At 46.9% G+C, this 26,276-nt stretch overlaps 1 protein-coding gene across 5 annotated transcripts in view; it reads left to right on the plus strand.

Annotated features, from left to right (window-relative positions):
- The first annotated feature begins 2,887 nt into the window (after window positions 1-2,887).
- The window catches only part of UNC93A (unc-93 homolog A), a 36,420-nt gene continuing 13,031 nt past the window's right edge, over window positions 2,888-26,276 (plus strand). Inside the window, exons 1-7 of one of the 5 annotated variants that reach the window (XM_087425023.1) lie at window positions 8,769-8,880; window positions 9,433-9,534; window positions 10,663-10,800; window positions 16,413-16,594; window positions 17,567-17,796; window positions 20,068-20,193; window positions 25,348-25,562. In XM_087425023.1, the coding sequence (XP_087281149.1) occupies window positions 10,714-10,800; window positions 16,413-16,594; window positions 17,567-17,796; window positions 20,068-20,193; window positions 25,348-25,562 (840 nt within the window). In that variant the 5' untranslated portion in view covers window positions 8,769-8,880; window positions 9,433-9,534; window positions 10,663-10,713. Of the gene's footprint in view, window positions 3,101-5,001; window positions 5,127-8,768; window positions 8,881-9,432; window positions 9,535-10,662; window positions 10,801-16,412; window positions 16,595-17,566; window positions 17,797-20,067; window positions 20,194-25,347; window positions 25,563-26,276 lie in introns of those variants that run through there. The other 4 variants (XM_087425025.1, XM_087425024.1, XM_087425022.1 and 1 more) reach the window with 4 other exon arrangements.

Genomic DNA, 26,276 nt, shown 5'->3' on the forward strand with positions numbered 1-26,276 from the left:
CTGAGTAACGCTGGCTTGGTATTGTTAAACTCTGAACACACAATATCAAATTACTTACAGTATGACCTTGACTCAGAGCAAATTGTAATGTAAAAAAAAAAAATCGCGTTTTCCTTCTAATTGGCTTTAAGCTCTCAATCATGGGTGCGTATTCAACACGCCCAAGGTCAACACGCCCAGAGAGCACCGTCAATTTAGCTCAGTCGAGACTTGCAGCAGGAGCCCCATTTTTGTCTCTTGTCTGAAGTCCATTACATTCTGTTCACCCTGGACTTCTGCTTCAACCCAGCTTTTCCTGCAACCGTAGATGCTGTGCGAATTCTGTCCCTTGCTTTCTTCCACCAGTGATGGCGCACCGGAGAGGCTGCCTCCGTTCCTTTCTCCCATTTGGGCTCCTTCTGTGGGAACTCTTGGTAGCCCCTTATACTTACTTCTCTGAATATTATTTCTTCATTCATGGAGCAGGTATTTATTGTGTGCCGGTGATGTGCGGGGAACTAGGGAAGGAACCAGAGACAAAGTTGGGAGCAGTTCTTGAAATCTTGGCCCTCTTCTCTGGGGGAGATCCAGACAACTTAATGGGTCTATATTGTGACAATGTCTATATTGTGACACGAGAAGGACTATGACGCAGGTGCTCTTGTAACAGCTAGAAGGACATGTGGTCTAGATGGAGGAGGGGGGATTTCACAGGGTGGCGTTTAACCTGAGAGATGCTCAGTGGAATGGGATGATTCTCCAAACAGACGGAACAGCACTGAAAAAGAAAAGAGAATTCACGGCTCACAAAAACAAATCAAAATAACTCAGCATGGCTGGCTGGGGAGACAGGGAACGCGGTTAGGGATAAGAGGGGTCAGGGCAAGACTGGAAAAGCAACCAGGGCCCTAGTGAAGAGTTTGGACCTTGTTAACATTTGTAAGCAGAGGGAGTCAAGATTGCATTCCCTGACCTCCACTTCTATTTCTGGCTTTATTTATGTCTGTCTTGACTCAACGTGCAGACTTTTTTTTTATATAGATGAAATGATTCTATATATTTTTTCCTGCTCTTCACCTTTTTAATTTAATAAAAATCTTGGCCATATGTTGACATGACTAGATATAGATCTACGTCTTTCTTTGTGATGGCTGATGGATGCTCCACCGTCTGGAATATCATCATTTATCTGGTAGCCAGTCCCTCTCTATCAACATAGAAGCTGCTTCTAGGTTTTTGCTATTCTAAATAAAACTACAGCAAACAAACATCCCTATCTATTTTTGAACACATTTGTACATGTCTGGAGGAGAAATTTATAGAACCAGAATTACTGATCATGCACGTGTTAAAGTTTGACCTTAACCAACTGCCCCCCACAAGGTTACACTGACGCGCATCCAGCAAACGCACGCAGCCGTGTCTGGGTCCCCAGACCTCAGCCACACCACTGTTGTCAGTAGTTTTAACATTGCATTCTGTTGGGTGAAAAGAGGTATCTAGGTGTTTTACTTTGCTTTTCTCTGGTTACAAGTGAGATGGAACATCGTTTCCTATGTTTAAAAGTTGTTTGTACTTCTTTTCCTATAAATCAGCTTCTCATATCATTCGTCTGTTATTTTAAGTCTTTCTTATTAATTTCTAAGTGTTCATTCATTGTTTGTTAAGAAACTCACAACTGGAGGACTTTCTCAGCCTCTAAGCATGTGAGCGAATTCCTTATAATATGTACATCTCCTATTGGTTCTGTTTCTCAGGAGAACCTACTAATACAAAGATATGAAGGGACTTGCCCACAGTCAAACAATAGCCTGTAGCGACACAGAATTAGGGGATGTTTTGGAATACATATACTGCGTCACATATTAAGGATGTTCTACAGTTTCACACTAATACTGAATAATAGAATCAATTAAAAAAATAAAGACCATTTGTAAAGGAAGAAAACCAAGGCTCAGACAGCTCATGACGTGGTCTTTCGGTGGTGGAACCGAGACCACTGCCTGGGCCTGACCCCAAAGGAGATTTCCTGACTCTGTGAAGCCACCTCTCTGCTCCTCACCCTCCTTTGCATGGTGCTTTGTATTTTGCAAACACTTTACACTATTCATTTTGGAAGAATGATGCTGCAAAGTACACAGGTAGGGCTGTGCCCTTGCGATTTAAGGTGGAGGAACTGACTCCGCCCTTCCTCAGAGTGGTGCCTCTTCCAGCACACCATCTCATCTACACGGTCACTGGGTTTCTTTACTGGCCCTCAGATATCCTCAGAGTCTACACTTTCAAATCCCGGGCTGGCTTCTGAGAACCACACCAGCACAACCTGTTCCTGTGCTAGAGGACTGGGGTCTCGCTGTGGTGGATGACACTCTCAATGCGCCAGCCTGTGTGACATTTACTCACAAGAGCCTGAAGAATCAAGTTCCTTTCTGATCTTTATCACCCTTTCCCCATGGCCTCTAGCCCACTCTCAAGAAAACAACCATGACTACATAAAATAGCTTGGGCCACATGCTGTTGTGTGCATCTGTCTAAACAGCTACTGCTCTGCGAGCTCACCCTTTACACAAGTGCAGGCCATTGTTCAGAACCTATTTATAGTGAGCGTATAAAATCCATCATGTTATTGCTGCCGACCACAGGCTCGTAAATAAGTTTATTCACCGAAGCAGAGAGAAAATACAGAGGGGCGATGAATGGGAGGATCCCTCGAATTTGAGAGAGCAACCCTTACAAAAAGAGGAATGGTAATTTACACTGCAAATCGACAGAGTGATTCTGGGAGCACTTGCATCATATTCCACCTAAGCTTAACGTCATTCCGTGTTTCATGTGTGTCCAGTTTCTTATGTCTTAACTCACTAACCAGGTTGTGTAAACCCCACACAGGGCAGGAGACTGGTTTATTTTGGCCACTGCAATGGAGAACCTCAGACGTGCAGATCAGAGTGGGCAGGGTGGTTGGCCTTGGACTTTGCTGCAGTTGGGGTGCTCACAGTCGGGAGTGTCTCTGTCAGCGTGCTGATCAGGAAAGGATTTTCTCTGCAAACAGCTCTAATCTCAGCTAATCAACCACGAGACAATGAATGGGAGCTGGAGGGCCGGGTCTGCCTTGTAGCAGGTACACAAGAGGTCATCGTGAGTGTTACGGGGTCAGAAGAATGTGTGAGTGGGATCTCACCTATGTCACATGAGGGAGAGGCTCCTTGTGGTGAGTCCTTTCCTGGGACATGAAGGAAGGAGAGGAGATTTTGGAAAACAGGAGATCGGGGGATTTCATAACTGGCACTGTGCTCCCATCCAGGACCCAGCTCAGGAGAAGTTCAGCATTGTCAGTGAAAAACAACATATTTCACAGCAAATGTTCGAGGACAGTGGGGTTGACTGTAAGATTTCCTTGTCTCCAGAACCCCAGGTAGAAGACTGGACTCCATATACCAAAGTGAGGGTGGGTGAGGTGGTGAGAGAGAGAGGTAGGTTGGAGATTACATCTGGAAATCATTTGTGTGATAAAGCCAGCCCTGAAATACATTTACTCCCTGCTGCTCTCACTGCCTACCAGCTAGAAGGGAACAGGCCAAAATATGAGATATGCACACACACACACACACACACCACACACACACATGCATGCACACATATGTACACATACACACATCCGTCTTAACTTTCATTCCTTAGTGGTGGGTCTGAAGAATGAAACTAAGCAGCAGGCCCCTCACAGGATGAAGGAGAAGTTAGAACTGCTAATTGCTGAAAGAGTGTGGTCACAAGAAAGCACTTCAACTGCCGATACCAACCATAACTTAGGATGCCCAAAATACAGGAATTTGCAAACCTTTCAAGGATAAATTGACTCTTCCGGACACCGGGGAACTTCAGTAAATGATGTTATAGAGTCAGGATCTCACAGAATGTTTAATCCCTTCTGGGAACGTTAACACTCACAGGTCAGGCATTCTCTTATTCTGGTGGAGTCTGCGCATTCTGCTAAATCCAAAAACTATCCACTGAATGCTGAGTGCAAAACTTGGGGCAGAACGCCGTCAGACCCAAGGACACCTTGCTGCAGGTGGACAGACGGACGGCTGGCCCTTGCCAGCATCCCGGCCTGGGCCGCTGAGCAGAGCAAGCCTCAGGCTCTTCCAACGCCAAGACAGGAGTGAGACTTGGAGGACTCGCATCGGCATTTTCAACCCCTTGTGCCCAGTCTACTATGGCGCAGGAGGACACTTCTTTATGCGTTTATTTTTAACTATTATGTAGCATTTTTTTCTGTGGGCCCTGAGGACCGAAGTTCTGTGGCTCCCAGAGGCCCCAGCGCGGTGGACGCACACCGAGGGGGTGGGTGTTCAGTGAACAGCTGCTGAGAAAGGGGCCGAGACTCTCAGCCCTTAGAAAATAGAAGAACCGCAGTGTGAACGCAATAAAGAAAACACCTGGCTGGGGAGGGGGTAAGAGGAAGATGAAGAGAAGAAACTCGAGTCTGAAAATAGAAATGTAGTCTTCCTCCCTAGATCCTTGTTTCCATTGCATTTCACAAGAAGAGCTCATGTCGTTCCCGTGAGTAGGTACGGCTGCGTTTTCAGCCACAGGGAATACAGAGTTCCCTACCCTACCTCTAAGCAAACACATCAGGATACTAGGGATTACTCGGAAAACCACGATTTTGCTTGTAGTGCCCACACACAGCCCATTTTCCCGGGAAGAGCCCTGGTCCTGAGTTCCTGTGTAGACCCGCTGTCTGGGATTCAGACAGCCAGTTGGCCAATTGACACGGTGGGGTGCGCTGCCGATTCTTGGCTGTGTAAGACCATTCAGGAGAGATCTCTATCACGGAGGTTCTTGGCTTCTACACCAGCTGCTGTCCCGCCTTGGGAACGCTGGACACAGGCTTGCAGTGACCACACCTAGATCCACAGAGGCCAAGTCCTCCTACAGGGGACACGCAGTAAGCACAGAACTCTTACTCACCCTTGTGAGTCATAATCCTTTCGGTTCTCAAAACACTTCATCAGCTTGATTTCTCCTGACCTGAGCAAGAGTGCCCTTTGCCACCTCCCTCTCGCCCGCCGTGGCTTCTGGCCCTACGATGCATCCCTGTCGTAGAGGGGCAGGATGTGCTTATGGATGAACGGGATGAGTAGGTATGTGGTCCCCTCCCAGAGGGAAAGCAACAGATACTCTGGGATAGAGAGCAACGTCCACACTGAGAGCAGTCCCTAGCCATGGGGTTCCAGGCTGAGAGAAGGGGCCTTGCTTTCTTTACATCACACGTCCCCCCTGCATCTGGTGCACGGGAGAACTGGGAGTGTCTGCTGGATGCCCACAGCTGTCTGCACGGCTGTCTGCCAGGCCTCCTCCGGGGTCCCGACCACACCTCTGTTTTTTCCACCTAGCCGTAGACAGGCTGGGCCTCAAGCAGTTGCCAGTCCAGTGGGGAATCAGCTGGAGGATAAATGATCACAATGCAGCAGGATCATGGTGGCAGCACCGCTGTGCCCCGGGAGGACGGCCTGCGTGTGCGTGCAGGGCAGGGAGAGGAGGGAAACTCAAGCTCCATGTGGAAGCACGGGAAGGTGTGAGCAGAGCGTGGGTGTGGCTCTGGTGGTTTCTGGTGGCAGTGTCTGATGCCTGAGCTCTTGTTTGTGTCTGCTTCATAAACCATTGGCATGGGGAATGTTCAAGAGATGCCAAGGGGAAACGGGTTAATGATGAAAATAAGAGGCCTCGAAATAAGTTGGAATTTTAGTGTAATTTTTAGAGTTCTTTATAACAAAATTTCTTTATAAAAGTATATTTTCCTTTAAAAACGTTTATTTTTTAAAAAATTAGATGCTCTTTCTAAAAATATGGAAATAGTATATGGGTGCATCAAATGGAAAGCATACACATGCCCCCTTCCTCCCACAAGTTCTGTTGTCCAGAGAAGGGTTTGGTATGAGTTTGCTTATAGACCCATTGTATGTAGCTGTACATATATATAGATCTCTGCATGTGCATATATATATACCGATTCACATTTATATGTGCACACACATGTGTATGATTTTTTTTCCTTAAAATGAACTCATACTATTTTTATTCCAAAAACCAAGCAATAATTTTCAATAGGAGTCTTTGTAAAATGTTCTCGATCACATCAAGTACTCTTCCAGTCTATCTTTCTACGGCTTGCCAGAAAATCTTTCTCAAAAAGAGTTAAGAAGTTCCCAGATAAGCATCTGCTGGGGGGGACCTGTAACTTACAAGCAGGCCGTGCCATTTGCTGAAGCGAAAACAGGTGTGACGCAGTGATTGCCCAATGTACTATTGAAGAGTCAGTTGTCTCCCTCACAGCCAAAAGCAACCCAGGAAAACGTCTCAGCGTCTGACACTCCCCACGGCAGAAGAAGCCATGTGCTACGAGAGTGACTGGAACTAAGGAGGTCACAAAACTGGGTAAAATTGACATAGATGGCTTTATTTGGTTTGGGGACAATATTTAAATTTTATGGATATTTGTGCATTGTGGGAGCAAAGGCACAAAATTATCTTTGGAAATATATCAACATAATGTTACATCACTGTGGCTTTGCCTGTGCGGACAAAATAACCGATTGAAAACTACCTAGAAAATTCCGGCATAATCATCATGTCTGCCCCTCATCTAGGCGTCGTGGACAAATGTGCACTTGGCCCTCGGCTGTCCAAGTCACAGGTCGAGTTTCCTTGATACTCGTACTCAGCGAGACCTCGTTAGAGCTGCTTCCCCGACCTGCCGGCTCCCTGAGACGGTCTGGGAGCTGCAGGACCGGAACTTTCAGATTCTGTGGAGACAAAATCCGTCTGGGTCGGCATCTGCGGAGCTGAGCAGCTGTGCCAGTGGCTGGGTTACTCCTCCACCTTTGTGGAGATGTGGGGGTAGGGGACCGAATGGGACCACTCTCCTCATACTTCCTATCGTATGTCCTGCTGTGTTCGGGGACGGCACGTGTCACTACCTGAACTTGTTTGATTTCTCTGCTTGTGTGGTTGTTTATTGTCTGTTTCCTCCATTAGAATTACACCTCTATGAGAACAGTCCCCTCGCCATCCCCTCAGTGTGGTGGTCCCAGCACCTGGAATGATACCTGGCACAGGGCAGGCACCCAACAAGGGGCTGTGGAATGATTGTAGAAGTCGGTTCTCTATAGAAGGCAGCAGAAGCCTCATTGGAAAGGGAAAAGGGACTACGCATTTGGAAAACAAAGAGGGCTGTGTGTGTGTGTGTGCACATGTGTGCACGCGTGTGTGACGATTTTCCCATCTCTGACTCATTTGACATTGCTTAGCTGATGTGGCACGTGAAACACGCCTCATATGTGATAACCGCGGGCCCGCCGGTCTCCTCCACTCTGGTATGAAATAAGAATGCATAGACTTCCCAGATGCTGGGGGCCAGAGGGCTCTGCAGATTCCTGTAGAAGAATCTGGTTGCAGAGTCAGAGCACTCAAATGTCCCAGGTGGAAATGAGTGCCAAGGACCCCGAGGTCAGGGAAGACAGAGAATCTCACGACAGCTTAGATGGCTGGTATGATTCATGAGTAATGTGAGGGTGAAAGTATTTTGGACTATTTCAGGTCTTTTTCGGGGCCCCGCTTCAGCTGAGTTTTCCCTGAGGAGGGTCCCTGCTCTCTCTGATCAGTGACAAAAAGGAGCTGGAGGAGCCTCAGCTGAGGGAAGTCGGGCTCCAGGAGAATCCCCACGCCACTCCTGCGGTCTGTCTATCCTGGTTCATTGTCACAGCCCATCTCAACCACGGGGCCAGCAGGAGATCCTGTGGTTCCAAGGCTGTAGCTGCTTGGGATGCTTGCTAGAGTTCTCAACTTCTCAAGCTAGAGTTGCGCTAATAGAAATTGCTTTAAAAAAAAAAAAACAAAACAAAGCACCTAGTACATTTATTTCCAAAGTGTAAGAATTCCTAACTTAGGCAATAATTTTTTCCATTCCTTATACATACATTTTTCATCTTTATGTAGATGAAAGTATAACTAATGAAGAGGACAAATTTGAATTTGTTTGGTGCTGTTTTTATTAACGAAGATGTCAGGCTTAAATGTCAAGAAAATTGATATTAATTTGCTTAAGTAAGTAGTTTAAGAGAGCAAACCATTGATTAGACTTCCCTTAAATGAAGAGCAATCTTTAGCTTCTTTGCAGGAAGTTTACTGACTTAAAATATGGGCAGATCTACAAAATCATCTTTTTTCCTCAAAGTGATCTAGTCTTGACCTTCACTTTGAGGAGTGAAATGATTCTTGGTATCTTTTGAGTCCTTTCTACCTGAATCTCTTTAGCCATTCAGGGTTTGGCCCAGGTTCACAGCTCCAGGAACACATTGCCTAGAAAGCTGGACCTGGCTGAGAAGTCAACATAGCTTCGCGGTTTCTCAAGTGTCCCATGCTCGTCCCCATCCCAACCACGTATCTGCAGGAATGTGTAAGTTAGTGGGAACGCTTCTGAGTCTGGGTCCCTTTGATTATGAGGAAAGCTTGGTAACTACATCTAAAACTGTCCTCGTCACATTAACACTTGGGGCACAGTACTGGTGGACATCTCTTTCAAGAAGCCAAGTCAGACTGTAAAATATCTGTTCATTTTAAAATTCGCTCTTTAAGATAGATGAAGAAGAACCGGGAGGGAGAGTGAAAAAGCCAACATGAGTAAAGCAAATATTTCAGCGATTAATTCCTGACCAGAAGAAGGACAGCTAGGGGGCAGGGATGGCAGTGACTTGAAGACGGAAGCAGACCTCTGAGGTTTCTTTGCACAAGCACAGAGCTCCTCAGCAGATACTGGTTGGCTGTTGAAAGGGCTGGAACAGTAGCTACTGCAGTTGTGCCCCAGAGCCAGCTAGCAAATCCTAGAAGGTGGTTCCGGTAAGCTCGAGCAGTGGGTGGCAGAAGAAAACCTCAAGAAGGTCTTCTAATACCAAAATATACATCATTTATGGGTAGTTATTGACAGACCAGAAGGGAAGTTAGCTAAAGTGAGGCTGAAAAGTAAAAAAGAAAGTCAGAGTTCATTAACTGGTAACAAGATTGGTGTGGTAAAGTCTATGTTATGCTGGGTATTACATTTCCCTAAATATTGTTCCAACTGGTATTTTCTCTGAAAGTTAAAATGTCATCCTAGCCAATTAACATTTACTGGTAATTACTATGTGTCAGGGCTGTTCCAGGGGCGTTCACAATTATTGCCTTCTTGAACTTTTGCAATCCTCCTTTTTTAAGCGGAAGCTGAGGTTTGGAAACTGAGATGACTCAGCTAAGAAGTTACAGGACAAGGGTTTGAACCTACATATCTCGTTTGTTTCTGTGGTTAGCATTCCTTCTACTAGACTATGCTGCTCACATGTCTATATAAGCATGATAATCCATGTTTCGTTAATACATAAAATCATTATTTTTCTAAAAATTTTATTTTCACAGGAATAAGTTAAGTTGAAAGAGCAATTACTTCATCATGCTATTCAAATGACATGACATGCTTCCCTGACACCATTGCCACCACGTGGTGCATTTACCAACACTGTAAGGTTTGCCTTATTGATCCAAACTAGAGTAAATGTAACCAACTTCACGGAACTTTGGAAACAATCTTCAAACGTTGTTTTACTAATAATTGAATAAAACAATTGAGCTAACAATTGGATAAACAAATGATTTTACTTGCTTACTAGCTATGAGATATACAGTAAATTGTTTAGAATTTTAATTAATTAAAATTAAATGCAATTATGACTTCACTTCTTCAGTTGCAATAGCCACGTGTCACGTGCTCAATAGCCATACATGGCTAGTGGCCACCATATTGGATAGTGGAGAAAGTTCTCTTGGACAGCCCTGCCCTAGACCTGAAATCCAAAATCCTGAAGCTCAGGTCCCTGTCTGGTAATGAGTCTAAGAGTTCTAACAAGAATTTTCACGGCACCATGGTGGGACAACATGAAATGATGCACGTAGAAGCGCTTTACTCATGCAAGTTTGTTTTTTAATTATTGCAGTGTTGTAAATCACAGTCTTTGAGATGCTAATACTTTGACCTTTGGATCTTACAATCATGTTAACTCTTTTTCAGAAGTTCAACTATATATCTTGAAGTTGACATTTATACTTTGTTCTCTAAGACTGAAATATACTCTACATTCTGCACCATTGACAATTTCTCTTAATGTGGAAGATACCATTATACATACAATGGTGTATATATATATATATAATATTATATTACATATATAATTTATGTAATGCATATACATAATTACGTCACAAAATTATGTTATTACGTAATGTTAAAAAATTATTATATGACAAATTTGTTATTATAATGTTTCAAAATTATTATATTACAAGTTAAATATATGTAATTATATTATAAAGTACATATAATACAAAAATACTTTACCATAAGGACCATATCTACTAGAAATTAATAGGAACAAAGTACAAGTACATACAAGCTTTTGTCCTGTCAGAAAGTGGTTATTGTGCATTGCAGAGAAGGTGAATGAATAACACCATGGTGCTTCATGGTGTCAGTGATAACCAAGTCCATTAACTCGCAACAGCCTTAATGACTAACACACCTCTAACTCGACGAGAGAGAATGTGACTTCTTGGTACAGACTACTTTTTCTGTGCTCTGATTGTTTCTCTTAGGGAACTACGAATCTGTGTGTCCACAGATGGTTGACACCTCCAATCAGCACAATGGAAAGCAGCCTGAAGAACGTCCTGGTGGTCTCCTTTGGATTTCTCCTTCTCTTTACTGCCTTTACTGGCCTGCAGAATCTGCAGGTAAGTGTGCACAACTGTCTTGTTATCTTACCTTCTGAATGCCTCTTGGCCTCCAAGAATCCCCGTAGTCACAGAGGACGAGGAACGTGGGGTTTCTTTTTATCCCATTCACCCCCCAAAAAATCTTCTAAACAAACTGGTTTTTACATGCAATTGACAGCCTGCGGTTCCCACTCCCATTCCAGCAGGATTTCACAACAGTGTGGGCGTTTGACCCCTGGGTGAGGCGAGCAAAGGTCTGGGGTTAGTGATTTGATAAGATTGTCTTTGCCTTAGGTTGGTTAAAAGGAGACACAGGACAAATCATTGTGAATTCTACGGTTTCGTGCCGTTGGCTTTGTGGTCAGGGGCAGTAATGTGCATTTGTCAAATTTCACTAGACCTTGTAGGTTCCAAGGCTACTTTAAGCACAACTGTGAACTTGGATGAAGTGGTCTCTGTGCGTTTGGATGCCCTGTGGCATTCTTCCCCCTCGGGTCTCTCTGAGAGGTGGTGGTAGTGGTCACATGTGCCCAGGAGTAGATCTGCTGCATCTTCCCGGGGTAGTTACATTTTAAGTCTGACCTTTAACTGCCAGTAAAACCTCTGGGAATCCCAAGGACATATCATGAGGCCCCTGAGTGCATTCCTTCACCCAGCCTTGTGCCCTGTGGCCTGGGGGCTGCCACATAGTGAAAGATTTTTAGAGCTTCTGATGACAAGTTAGTGTGGTCTTGCTTGGTTTGTCAAGCTTGTTTTGTGCACAGTATTGAACCAGAAAAGCGCATGCAGGGGGCTCAGAATCAAAGGTCCAAGATAGGAAGGGAGAAATTCGAATTTTCTGTCCTCGCTGTTATGATAGAAACACTTTGGACTAGCAGGTTGTCAATGAAGTTAAAATTCAGCCTTGAATTCTAAGTCCATGTTTTCCGCAGTGAACCCCTGTTCCATCCCCTGTTTTCGATCAGACTCACAGAGAAAGAAATTATAGGCAATGGCCATTCTCAAAACCAAGTCTAAGAGGAAGCAGTCTCCTTTCTTGCCAGGATAGTTCTTGACTTTCGTAGTCACTGCCTCCTCCAGAACTTAGCCATGTCGTTGTAAAATGTTAGTGTGTGTGAAACACTTGTCTTGTTCTGTTGAATTGCGCTCATGTTGAATGCAGTATGTGCTTTCTGGATGGAGAACTAGCGAGGGTGTGGACCCATCAGTAACCCTTTCCTGTCGAAAGCCTGCCCCACAGAAGGAAACCCTGCTGGCTGCGGCAGCACCAGATAGGTCAGCTCCTCTGGATTTGGGACCTGGCCACCATGGGGGTCAGAGTTCTCAGGAAGAAGTTGTGGATCTGACAGATGCTCAGCCGAATGACAGCAAATTGGCCTTTGGACTTGGAGTTGGAGGAGGCGGGGAGGGAGAGCCTTAGCAGCTACCAGGGGGCCTGTCTCTCAGGCTGTGACTGTAAGACGCTGAGGCAACAGACGAATGTGGGCAGACAACATTTGCCTCCGTAGTCCCCACCTCAGTGGGACGCTCATTCAGGAAACACTCAGAGTGGCCCCAGCACAGCACAGGGAGACAGTGCAGCTGTGGGGAGGCACCACGCTCGCATCCATGTCCTCCCCAGTCCGCCGAGGCTCTTAGAAGTAGAAACACCCACTGCCATCGATGTGCTCCCTCCTTCCTCATAAGATGGGAGATGCTAGAGAACCAGACCTCCAACTCTGGCCTGGAACAATCCCACCCACCCCCTCACCCTACCCCCTGTCCCAGCCCTAAACCATCATCTTTCCTTGCCCACTGATCTAGATGATGTCAACATGTTTTAACTGGGGTAATTATCTGTATCAGTTAGGACTGGCTTAACTAAAAGAACGTAATGACGTGGGTAGAAGAGACTTTAGAAATGACTGCCTCCCGACGATCTTGGAGAAACCTGCCTGTCTCTGTCATTTCCTTGTGCTTTCATCTGATTGGCTTCTTTCTCAGGCCCCAGAGGAGTGGCCAAGATGGTTGCAAGCATCCCAGGGGCCCAGCCTGCTCTGGGCTAGGTCGGGAGCCTGTCCACTTCCCTCGCAGTGGCCGCTGTCCTCTCAGCCTTTTTGGCTGTTGACCTCCCATTTACCATTCAATCTCAACTTGGATGTCACTCCCTTACCCCCCTTCCCTGTGCCCTGAATCCAAAGTCTGTGTGAGGCACCCCTGTGTGTGCTCCCGTGCTGTGGCGGGCACCACATTATGCCTGTGAACTCCGTGACTCCAGGACCACGCCCACCACTCCACGAGCATATCTCCTGCCTGAGACTGCTTGACACACAGAGGCCCTGGATGGCTGGTTGGTGAATGAGGAAGTCGTTGATGCGTTTCAATCTCCTGCTTGACACCCTTTGGGGGCTCTCCATGGCTTAAGGAATCAATCCAGTTCCCCAATATGGAATATGGGGCTATTCCTGGTCTAGTCTGGCAGACTGTCTGGCCTCATCTCACCAGCAGAGTTTAACAGCTCTGGCCGAAGCAGCTAAATGTTCCACGCTGTCTCTCGTTTCAGAATGGGGCATGCAAACACGTTCCCGACAACATCCCCATCCCACCCTTTCCCTGATTACCTTCTCATCCTCCAGGTCTCATTTGGCCTTCACTGCTTCTAGAAAGTCTTCCTGACTCCACTGGGCTGGTCTTAGTGCCCTCCCAGGAGCTCTAGGCTCCTGAGCTGTCCCCCTTGGGGACTCAATTGCAATGGCCTGGTTGCTAGTGTTACTGACAACTGTCAGCTTCTGCCCACCGTGTGCTCCTGCAGGGCGGTCACTGCTATAATTTCCTTTTGTGTCACTAGGGCCGTGCATAAAGCCCTAGTGCTTCAGGACCTGTTTGTCGAATGAATTGAATGAAGGTTCTAATTGTTTACGCAAGTCCCCTTACTGAATTCAACAAGCATATGTGCTTATCCTCACACATGTATTTTGCAGACTGGCTCCCCTTACATGTGCAAGTACAGGTGTTTGAACGTTGCCACTCATGTAGAAAAGAAATTTGCTTTTAAAATTTTGTTCCCACTTTGGATATTGAAACCTGGCTTCCTTTTCAGTTTTTTGCAGTCAAACTTGATTGTAAGTGACACATAGACCTTGTCGATTGCAGCAGCAGTGCTGTGGGTGGAAAGGAAATTCCAGGGCAGAGAAACGCTGCAAGCTTCTCATTAACACACAAAAAGCAAGCTCATTAATACATGAGAACTGAATACCTAAGTATGAAGAGAACAAAGGCTCAGGCTGGGCCCCATCTGTCACCCCACACTCCTGCAACTAGAGCGATAAACAGAAATTTCCAGACAGCCCCCACTTCAGGGCAGAGTGCTCAATTTCCATCTTCCAACCAGATTTCAGAATTTTCATAGGACTGGCTGTTCTTACTTTCAGTTTCAATTAATCAACAAATATTTTTAAGTATCTGTCTTGGGCAAGGCATTGAGGGCGACTCAAAATAGCAAAACATTTCCTCTGCATTTGAAGGCATTGTTATCAGCTGGGGTGACTTTGAGGGGCACCAGGTGGGGTGTGCTAGAGGTCAGGTGACTGGTCGAGAGATAAACTCCAACACAAGATCAAAGCAGAGATGTCCACAGGCGACGGTATTCGGGGAGGCCCTGGGGACCCTTGATCTGCGCTGGTAGAGTGGGCACTATTCGGAAAGAGGATGGAGGAAGGTCAGAGCATGTCTAGCGGTAGGAGTGCCTACACAGAGGAAAGGAAGAGGAAATCCTGGAGTAAGAACTCGGCCTAATGGGTCTGGCCTCTCCAGTGGGCAGAATGACTTGAAAGGGAGTGTTGCAGGTTGCACCTGCCGCACTGCGCAGGATGTTTTGCTGTAAGACATTGTGTCCTGTCGGGTCGACCAGGTGGGAGGGAATGTTAATAGTCCAGGTGTCAAAGTACCTGCTGTTGATATTCTAGACACGCTAGCCGTGTGTGTGATCCTACAGGGTGTTCAACGCCTCCTTCTTCACCTTTCCTATGGGGGTAACAATATATCTCTCAGCCGCGAAGGAGAAGGAATGTAAAAGCTCTTACTTCAGGGTCTGCACATTGTCAACACTCCACAAATGGTGGTTATCTGAGATTCGGGCTCTACCTCCTGCAAGGGAGGACAGCCTGTCAGGGCCATTTTTTCTCCTCTGGTGTCTGGTCAATTACCTGGAGCACACCAGGCCCTCACGCCATCGCTAATTACGGAGTCCAGCTAAGCCGATGTGGAGGCAAAGGAAACAGAGATGGGAGGAACACATAGGAGGACCATTGCAAAGGAAGATCCAGCTGTGAGTGGAAACCCTTCTCCTCCTCCCTCTCATCCTCTCTCTCTTTCCCCTCCTCCCCCTCGTCCCCCTCCCCTTCTCTCTTCTCTTCCCTCTCCTTCTCCTCATCCTTTTTCCCTTCCCCCCTTCCCCCTCCCTCTCCTCCTCTCCCCCCTCCCTCTCCTCCTCCTCTCCGCCTCCCTCTCCTCCTCTCCCTCCTCCCTCTCCTCCTCTCTCCCTCCTCCCTCTCCTCCTCTCCCTCCTCCCTCTCCTCCTCTTCCCCCTCCCTCTCCTCGTCTCCCTCCTCCCTCTCCTCCTCTCCCTCTCCTCCTCTCTCTCCTCCCTCTCCTCCTCTCTTCCCTCCCTCTCCTCCTCTTCCCCTCCCTCTCCTCCCCTTTCCCTCCCTCTCCTCCTCTTCCCCCTCCCTCTCCTCCTCTTCCCCCTCCCTCTCCTCCCCTTCCCCTCCTTCTCCTCCTCTTCCCCCTCCCTCTCCTCCTCTCCCTCCTCCCTCTCCTCCTCTTCCCCCTCCCTCTCCTCCTCTTCCCCCTCCCTCTCCTCCCCTTTCCCTCCCTCTCCTCCTCTTCCCCTCCCTCTCCTCCCCTTTCCCTCCCTCTCCTCCTCTTCCCCTCCCTCTCCTCCTCTTCCCCCTCCCTCTCCTCCCCTTTCCCTCCCTCCTCTGCCTCCTCCTTCTCCTCCCCTTCTCCCTCCCCCTCATCCAGCTCTTCCTCCTCCTCCTCTTCTGCCTCTTCCTTCTTTCCTCTTACAAGTGAAATAAGAAGAAGAAACAATTATTCTGCTTTTTCTTTCACAGCAAAAGCCAAACTTCATCCCTGTGATTGCCTTTTCCAATCTGGTTCTGGTTACATATTTGACCTTTTGGTCACTTCATATTAAGCTACACTAGGCACTCAAGTGACAAATGACAAAAATAGAAAGAATGCGAATTTACACAGTGTTCAACAGGAGCTTCGCCCTCTGCCTCTGACTCAGCCTGAATCTTTCTTTCCTGCAGGTGCATGGAGACACCGTGGCTCCCTCATCATCCCAGCAGCCTCTTCCCCTTCTTTAGATGGAGACGGATGTCACGGAGAGCACGAGGGCCTCTCTGCCCTCAGGCCAGCGCGCCCCAGCCCGGCTCCAGCAGGCACTGTGCTTTCCCCCTCCCTCATCTCTAGGAGCTGTGGACTCATTTTATTCAGAATTTACTGCAGTTTCCTCCACACAGCACCATCAGCTGGGGAGGCCACTGGCCCAGGAAAGCCTGTAACTCGTGGTCTCAGGGATCTAGAGGTGAACCAGAGCCCTTGGCCTCCAGCTGCTCTGACTGGGGCTGGTTTTGTCCCCACAGAGCAGCCTGTACACAGAGAAAGGCCTGGGGGTGGCGGCCCTCAGCACCATCTATGGGGCGGTGCTTGTGTCCTCCATGTTCCTCCCACCTGTTCTCATTAAGAAGTTCGGCTGCAAGTGGACCATCGTCATCTCCATGTGCTGCTACGTGGCCTTCTCCCTGGGAAACTTCTATGCCAGCTGGTAGGCCCCGCACAGCACGCAGCCCCGAGCCCCCCAGACTCAGGGCCACCCACATGGCTGGCATTTACCCCGACTACTGCCCATTGCTTCTGCTTTAAGATGAGCTCTGCTTCCCCAAGTCCCTCTCTCAGCTTCTGGGATAGGACGATAGCGTGGCTTTCTTCCCATTTTTTCCCACCAAGGTGTCTCTGTCCCCTCTGCTGGGTGCATGCCCTCCTCCTGATTCCCAATCCTGACCTTTCCTAAGGTCTGTTGTGGGCCTTCAGCTTTCTTCTCTGTGCCAAGGTACTTTTACAACCCCAGGAAGGAAGGGGACAATCTGATGAAGACGTAGAGGGTGAATTTCAGGGAGACTGAGCAGAACGTGACTGACGGACCCAACACCGTACCTCATCCCTATCACAGAAAGTGGATGTGGCAGGGCTGGAGCCAGTGCCTGGCCTGAGCTCTTCCTACCCTCTGATGGGAACAGGTCTTCAGGGACCAAACTCTAAGCCCCTGGGCCACGTGCCTTTGTTCCCAGAGACACCCCATCAAGCATCTCTTTGAGGGACACTCTGTTGTCACACGGACATACTGATTATGACAGCTTCACATTCTTCTTTTTCTCCTTACCATCGAGTTTTCATACAGAGTCCTCATTGGGGAGGACAATAAATAAACAAATAAATCATTTTTTAGTGTAAATCTGTTAGAAATATCTAGAAACCCTCCCAGCTCATTGTTTATAGTTGCATCAAATACAAAGAAACATCACTGGCACTGAATTTCACTCTTGCAAATGAACCTGACCCAGAAAAGGCACTGGTTTTGCTCATTTAACTTAGTCTAATGGAGAACCCATCAGTCTAACCAATCCATAAACATAATAATATGCTTACTTACAATGGGCCAGGCATGGAGCTTCTTTCTCCACAAACATAGGGGAGAACGGGGGGACAAGGCACCGTATGTTTGTGTTTCATTCTACAGGTACACCTTGATCCCCACCTCCATCCTGCTGGGACTGGGAGCCGCTCCGCTGTGGTCCGCTCATTGCACATACCTCACGATCATGGGAAACACATATGCAGAGAAGGCAGGAAAAATTGGCAAAAATGTAATGAACCAGTATTTTGGCATCTTCTTCCTCATATTCCAGTTATCCGGCGTGTGGGGCAACCTGATCTCGTCTCTGGTATTTGGCCAAAAGCCCACTCAAGGTAAAAGGAAATGAGGCTCTGTGATGATCACCAAGAGGGTCCCCGGTCCCATTTACACCTGCCTTTATTCCGTGACTCAAGCAGGTGATCATGCAAGGCTCTTCCCCAGGACAGTCTGGGTGGGTCTGAGGGTCCGTCTCATCCACTGGTGCCCAGCGATTCTGACTCTGACCTCCCCTGGGCAGAGGGAACATGTGCAGAGGAGTACCCTGGGGAAACTGAGGGCCACTGCCAGTGGAACTTGGGTTCATGGGGTCATCACTATCCTTTTGACTGGCTAAGAATGGGTTTGACTAACTTATTTTCCCACTGAATTGATCCGTTGACCTGTGTTTTCAATGTCACACCTAAGACCACTTATCCTTAACTGACTTGAACATTTGATGACTGATAACTCAACTCATCTGTTTTTACCTGACCATGCCCAGACATGGATATAAAGCATGTGTCTGTTTTACGGCTGCAGCCTTTGATGTCTGTGTTGAGAATTTAAACCAAGAGCAGAGGAAATAAAGCTCTTCAATTCTTACAGGAAACCTTTATCAATGGGGGAAAAGTCCTAACGCTCCAGACTGTTATCAGAATTATTTCTCTCTCTCCATCCTGTTCCTCCGTCCTGCTGTCACATATAAAGCCCTGCCTTTGGGAAACTCTGTAATCAAAATCCTTCTTCCCTTTTTTCTCATGTGATGTCATCCCTTGCTAAATGCAACTGAAGAAGGGAAACCAGAGAGTTGATGGATACCAATTTTTACTTGTTATTGCTGTCCCTGTCAGCAATAATCCAGCAGAAACTGGGATTGAAGTTCAGTCTATCACAGGACTGGTATGAAATGGAGTGAATAGGTTGACTTTTAAAGACATTCAGGCAAGTGAGCTTGATTCTCTAAGTGATCACAGGACACAGACTTGAGGGCTTGGAGGCATCTGGAGAGCAGTGCAAGGCTTCTCAACCTTTTTATGCCTCTGGCCTCTGTGGGAGATCAAGATTTGGCCATCCTAAAATATATCTCTTTACCTTGATTGTTTTCTCTGAGGGACATTTGACCTCCCCCACTAACTGCCTAAAGAATTTGACATGGTGGCTCCTTCCTGGAACAGATCTATCATGATGGCTGTAAAGATAACGTAGGATAAATGTTGTTACAATAGGAAAGGCACCAACAAGCCCATCTTATCATTGGAAGTTCTGTCTCTCTGGCCACATTCTCTGGATGGCCCTGCAAGGAGTTGCCAGACAAACATTTACATTTATAAGGGAAATCTCCATTTGTAAAGGTATCTCCCTCTCTGTTTTGGGAAGAGGGGGGGATGGCCTCATTTCTAGAGGCTTATCAATGTGGAAGGTGAGGCCTTAAATCTGCATAACAACCTTACTCTTGTTTACTGTGCTTTAGTGGTAATCTCCTGTAACTGACTACCCCCACCCCCAACATCCTCCTTTGTCATTGGCTGAACGTGGTATTTAAGACGAGAATTTCTGGTATTGTGTTGAGAAAATGCAGTGTCCCTGCTTTCTCCCATGTATACATGTTATTAAACTTGATATTATTTTCTCCTGCTCACCTGTCTTGTTAATTATTTGGCCAGCCATAAGAACCTTAAGGAAAAGGGCAGAGGGAGATTCCACCTCTTCCCCCGACACCTCCATGCTGCCTTCTCATTCCACGAGCTACATAGCTCACCAGCCAAGGAGATTTTCTGGAGTGCTATATGGTGAAATCTGTATTATGAAAACAATAAAACACTGAATATTCTTTCTTCCATGATGTACTTTCCCTCCCTCCAGAGATTCTGACATGGGCCTGACTGAGAGTCACTGATAGTTCAAATTCTATTCTTTTAACAGATAAGGAAACTAACATTCAGACAAGGTAGGGAATAACCTGCCCCAGGTCATGGAACTGGTTGCAGATGAATCTGAAGGAGAACTCAGCAGTCTTGACATCCATTGTAATGCACTTTACTTCTTCTTGATTAATTTTAAAAAGTTAAAAATTGTCGGTTATATCAGGAAAGTAACACAACAAGTAACCAACGTTTATTGTACCTTTGTCCAGAGTGTCTTAAAATCAAGTATCCATACATGTGCCGAAGGGGAAGTGTATTTGGTGACACTTGGTTAAACCCATGCCTTGTGACATTGACCTATCGTGATGATGTGCCTTCAGCATATCCATGCCCTTTGCACTGGCACCTTCATCCCTCAGTTCCCATATCCTGGCAGATTACCTGTGTCCTCATATTACCTCTTTGTTTCTGACTTCACAGGTGCCATCCCAGAGGAGCAGCTCCTGTCCTGTGGGGCCAGTGACTGCCTGATGGCCACGGCATCCACCAACAGCACCCAGCGTCCCTCCCAGGAGCTGATCTACACCCTGCTGGGCATCTACACGGGTATGTGCTCAGCAGCCCTGGGCGGAGTCAAAGGGAAGCAAACCCAACTCCTTCCTGTGTTGAAAGAGACCATCACCCCAAAGTACAACTATCTTTCTTTATATGAAAAATCCCTGCAAAATGTGTTCAGCTGGGTCCTACTCAGATATTTTTCATGTGAAATCAAATACACCAGACCACTGCTGTCTGATAGAGTTTCGTGTGATGATGGAACCATTTTACATCTGCACAGTCCAATGCAGTAGCCATTCCATATGCATATTTACATTTCAATTAACTAAATTAAAAATACTGTTCCTAAGTCACAAGAGCCACATTCCACATTCCATCCACATTGGAACGTGGGGATAATGGCTACCATGTTGGACAGCACCGTGGTTGATCACGGCACTGGTAGATTGGCTACTTGTATTTCAACTACGTCCAAACAACCCTGGAAATCCAAAATCCCTATAAATTGCCAACTTTTTTGGAGGAATGTATTTGAATGGCTCCTGCTGAAAGGCTGGTGTAGGGCATGGGTCTCTCCTGCACCCATCATCCTTGGATCAGTGAGGCCTCAGGGCTCTCAACTACTGGTCACAATGTCGCTGAAGGCACACAAACATTAGAAGTTCGTGAAAAGATGGTTGCCCCAGGGAAGTTAATTCTCATAATGATTCTTATCCTTAGAAGCTCGTTTTAATGGAAAATATTTATGTTAATTATTTTCTAAACTATTTACTTTTATAGCCATAGATTTATTACTACTTTGCAGGGGGTACCTTTAGAGTTTTGTTTTGGTTCTTTACCATTTGAAGGGAATTTAAATCTATTCTTTGTCATTGTTGAGTTTTGGAATTCGTAAAGGTCTTGGAATGTGACCTTCTTAAAGACGGAGGGGCTGATATGTCAGATTTGAGTGAGACTGAGTCCAGCATTCTCCTGGGAATCAAGGGTTAGAAAGACTGTGTGCACTGTCAGAGTTTGTCTACACGGTGAGACAGTAAGCTGCCCCCAATACTCAGGTCTCTTGCAAAGTCACTTCCAAATCAGAGGCGCTGAGTGAGCACTTGTGAAACAGTCAGTTTATGGTGCAAAGCAGCGTGAGCACTAGCATGTGCCCAGCAGTATGCTAGCTCTTGTGTGGTCCAGAAACTAGTACGACAAGAACCTCACCTTTAAGCTTAGAGTCTGATAAAGGGGACAGACATGCATTCAACCAAGCAAAATTTGGTGTGACAAGTGTTTTGAACAAAGTTGTCGGTTGACATGTATTTACGTCTTCTTGGGAAATTGGGTTCTAGGACAGCTTTGATGGAGAGGCAATACCTGAGCTGAGTCTTGAAGGATGAGTAGGATTTTACCAGGCAGAGAGGGGAGGTGAGAGGGCACTGAAGGCAGAGAAGCCCAACAAGGAGCCGGCGTGCCTGGAGGACAAGCGTGTGGGAGCAGACAGAGGAGCTAGAGATGGGGGTGACTAGCTGTGGCCCACGGTGAAAGACCTTGATGACATGGTGAAGAGTCTGGACACATGCAGATTCGCTTCCTTGACAGGTTCTAGCGTTAGTGTAATTTGGAAGTACAGAAAAACAGTGGGCAGAGCAACCAGTTAAGAGGCGAGTGCAGCAATGCACAGCAGGCAGGAAGCATAAGGACACGGCACAGCGAGGACAGCGGGGAGGTCAAGAGAGTTTAGAGCGAAAACCAGCAAGACTTATTAATGGATTGGACACGGGATGTGGGAAAGGAAGGGGCCAAAACAACCATGAGGTTGAAAGAAGAATTCATGCAGTCCGGGAGATGTCTAGCCTACTGTGAGGCAGAATGCTGTGTCCACGAGGCAGATGGAAGCACCGTGTAGGGCTCAGGCTGGAGACCAGAGAGAAGGTGTGCACGTGGGAGTGGATGAGATTCTTAGCGAGAAAAGATTGTTAGGAAGCAGTGGATGCACCAGCACTGAAGGCCGGGCAGAGGGTGGGAGCCTTTGAAGAAGGCAGGAGACAAAATCAGTGGGGTCGGGGACACCCAAGATGGCAGCAGCAGCAAATGAGGGGTGCTGAGCTGGTCACAAGTGGCAAAGTCTTCCAGGAGGTTCAGGGATGAGGTTGGACACCAGGAGGCCATTGACGCCCATCAAGAAAGTGATTTTGGTGGGTGCTTCTGTGCCAGGGCCAGAGTGGGGTGGTTTGAGAAGTTTGTGGAGGGTGGAGACAGGGAGGTGGAAAGTGGGCCCCAGTTTGCTTCCACCTTCTCTAAGGCTTCTGCTGACCTGGAACTGTTCACTTGTTCTCCCAGTGGGTCCCGATATTTCCATCAATGTGGTGTGGATGGGAGGTCAGCCGGGCCTGTGCCTTCTCAACATTCTCCCTCACCATCTCCTTCACACAGTGGGAGGCTGGGGCCTCATGGAAACGACTGGACTGCATCAAGGTCCTCAGGTCCTCACCCCAGCTCTGCAGCTTCTAGTCATGCAGTCCGATGAGTGAACCCTCCCATCTGTAATACACAGGGGTCTGAGCAGGGGTGGAGTTTTTTCCATAAAGGGCTGGACTGTAAATATTTTAGGCTTGAGGACTCTGTTCCAACACTGTCTTTGCCATGGAGAGGAAGCCACAGACAACGTAAACGAATGAGCATGGCTGTGTTCCGATAAAACTTTATTTACAAAAGTGGGCAGCCAGCAGAATTGCGCCGGAGAACTGTAGTTTGTTGACCCTGTTATCGAGGAACAGCACAGGCCACGGAAAAGTGCATTCTGCATTTCAGGCCCTTTGTTACATTTCTATCCTCAAAATATGGCTCTCTGCTGCCTTCCCCAGCAAGGGTGCACCTCCAGTCCCTGAACTTTCACGGGTCCTCTGGCAGCAGCCCCAGCCCCGCTGGTACATTATTCACGATTCCTGGTTCACGGAGAGTCAGCAGCCTAAGTGAGCAGAAGTCCAGACGTTTCTGTAAAACAGAGACCATGCATATGTAATATGGAGAAACTGTCTCTTATTATTCGGGTCGTGGCTTTCTTGCAGGGTTTTCTATGTCTCCTTCCTTTAAGCAAGGCCATGCTACCAGAAAGACAAAAAAATTAGAAAAGCGGAAAAATGGACTAAAAGAAGGAGAAGGCCACCTCCCTGGAGTAATTTCTCAGGATTTCTGAGCTTTGTCCTCTTGAAGTTTCTTGCAAAGCCATTCTCTTTAGAATGCAGTATATTAGATGTGCAACACCAGCAGTTTCCCAATTCATGCCCCTTCGGAATGTTCTAGGTCGCAGGACAGCTCTGGACACACACCTATTCCCTAGGAAACATGTGGCTTCTATACCCATGAGCCACCTCTCACGCTCTGCAGCGGGATCAGTGTCCTGGTGGGCAGCTCAGAACTTCACGGCCCTGCCTACAGAGTGAGACAGTTAGTGGAGAACCAATACACCTTTCCACGGGATTAGCACAGTTAATGCAGCTGGTGTGAAAGAGCGCTTTATAGTTGGAGTCCCCAGAGTGCCCCCATCCAGGCATGGTGACCTGCTGTGACAGCTGAGTGTCCAAGCATGACACTAGAGGAGATGAACAGTGACCGTGGAATGACCGTGGGCGAGAGCACTGCAGGTTTTCGCACAGCGTTTAATGAACTTGATTAAAGTGTTGAATTATCATGAAGTGGGGGGAGGGGTTTTGTTTACAGAAATAAAACTTAGAAGTAAACGAATACTTCTCTGGGTGGAAATGCATTAACAACGGGGTTTTCTGAGACAGCTGCGAGCACAGGTTTTATCATTTCTGCAAACAGCTCAGAAGAGAGTGGACTTTGTAAACCTCATGGTTTCGGTAACACTCAGCCAGCCAGGCCGGAGTGAGGTACCTGTCGGCTGTAAGAGACAGAAAAATAGTAGATATGGTTGGTCAGACGAAGGAAAGAGATGAAGTCATTCAAATCATCTTTAATGGATGACAGGTCTAAGCTATTTGAGTTAAGAATAAGTGATTGAAAACTATTCTGAAGGATTCTGACCAGCATTAAGGGAAAAGGGAAGACGGTCGGTGCTCTTGAATTAATCTGTGATTCCCAAAGCACTGGGTACAATTATCATCGCCTGAGAGGAGAACAGGAAAGAGAGAAAGATATCACAAAGGGCGCCTAAAATCATTAACAGAATGAAAAGTTTTCTATGTAAAGGAAAAAAAGGCTAAATAAACATTTCTCCTCCATCTAGAGAAAGGAAAGTATATCAAATAATGAAGTGGGTGGATGGGAGAGAAAGAGATGTAGTCATTACATTTTGGAATTATGAAATTACAGGATGTCCCCTCAAGGGGGGAAATGATTAGTTTTCTTAAAAAAAAATTTTTTTTTGCATAGATAGCGGATTCACATGGTTCAAAATACAAATATTGTAAAAAACCATGCGGTGAAAAGTCCCCCTTCACAGCTGCCCCTCACCACCCAGTTCTTCAGTTCCCACAGCGAACACGTGTCTTCTTTAGTTCCTAGATGTATTTATTGTACATATAAATAAATAGGTCTTTATGCCACTCCTTATAGTAGATGCACAGTTCTGCACCTTATTTTTTCTCTTAGCCATTTCTCTTGGGGGATTTTCCCATCTTAGTATAAAAAGAACCTCTTCTTTTACTGTCTTCAAATGCACAATATTCCATTGCAATTGGGATCTACCATAACATATGTAACGATTTCTTATTCAGGACTTTTAGATAAATAGATTTGGAATAAATAAAAAGTGTAGCAAATGGTAACCTTCCAGCACTTAAATTCTGAGAAGGGAGACTGCCTGTTGGTAGAAATTGCTTTGAGGATTGGGATGAAAGAGGCGATGGTTAAGGACACTAAGTACATCGGGGGGTCTCTCCCCGAGATGTATTTTGTGTCACTGAAGACAATGCTGGCCGACTGTGGCAGGTTTCACAAGAAAGCCTGCCAGTCGCAAGTTAATCGTAGAACCATCAGGCACACCATCAAGGCCACGTGTGTGGGAATCCAACATGATATTGAGAGGAGAGGCTTGGTCAGGCTCGGCCTGTCTAGTTTCACCTTAAATCTGGATTTGAAATTGACCCTCCATCTTGAGAGAAGGAAGAAGGGACTGAAGTAAACCCGTGCCAGGTGTCCGCCACCGCCTGGACTCTGTAACACACCAGCATTTGCCCTTTCTTTTCCCTACAGGGAGTGGAGTGCTGGCAGTGCTGCTCATAGCCGTATTTCTCCAACCCATAGAAGACGCCCAGCAGAAAAGCAAAGGAGAGGAAAAGCCACCATCTTTCTGGTCCACTTTACTGTCAACTTTCAAGCTTCTCAGAGATAAACGTCTGTGTCTCCTCATTCTGCTGCCAGTGTACAGTGGATTCCAACAAGCCTTCATCACTGGAGACTACACGAGGGTACGAGAGAAAGCTAGAGCCGAGGCACATGTACCATGGTGTACTGCCATACCTCCCTGCGTGTGGATGTCTCAGGGCCACCTGCCCCGAGCCCGGGCTGGAGGAACGGGGCCCCTGGTGGTGTGCAAGGTCCTTATGATAGCTGAGTTCATGGTTCAAGATATCAGCGTCCAGGTGACTTCCAACTCACCTGAGCATGGACTTATCTCCAGGGAACATTCTCACTTAAGATGTATCTTCAGGGGCAAGGATCACAGCTATTCGTGAGTGATCACACACAACATTTATTTGTGTTATGCTTGCCTGCATCCCACCCTGTGCCCTTATTTTAGAGAAGAAATAGGAAAAAACATTAAATCCACGAATAGCACTGAAATTCCTTATCACTCTAGTTTTCAAATTATACGTTACAGTCTAGAAAATGGATGTGGCTCTCAGGCATTGTCACCATGCCTACTGGGATCACCCTCTTTTGATGCCCGCCTGACTCACACGCTGCCTGCCCACTTTGTGCAGAGAGGGGACGGTCTCTTTGGGGGCAACCAGAGCAGGGCAGGAAGGCTGCACAAGCAGAGTGACCTTTATCCCCTGGGGTTGGCATAGTTGGAACTCATGGCCACCTTCCACTGTGGCTCTCTCACTGAGTCTCTTCCCTCTAGTTCCCCTGCTCAGGTGGTACCCTGTCCTGAAGAACCTTCTGGAATGCCATGGAAG

This window comes from Ceratotherium simum, chromosome 38 (genome assembly GCF_057802395.1).
Source record: "Ceratotherium simum simum isolate JZ-2026a chromosome 38, ASM5780239v1, whole genome shotgun sequence".
NCBI lineage: Eukaryota > Metazoa > Chordata > Mammalia > Perissodactyla > Rhinocerotidae > Ceratotherium > Ceratotherium simum.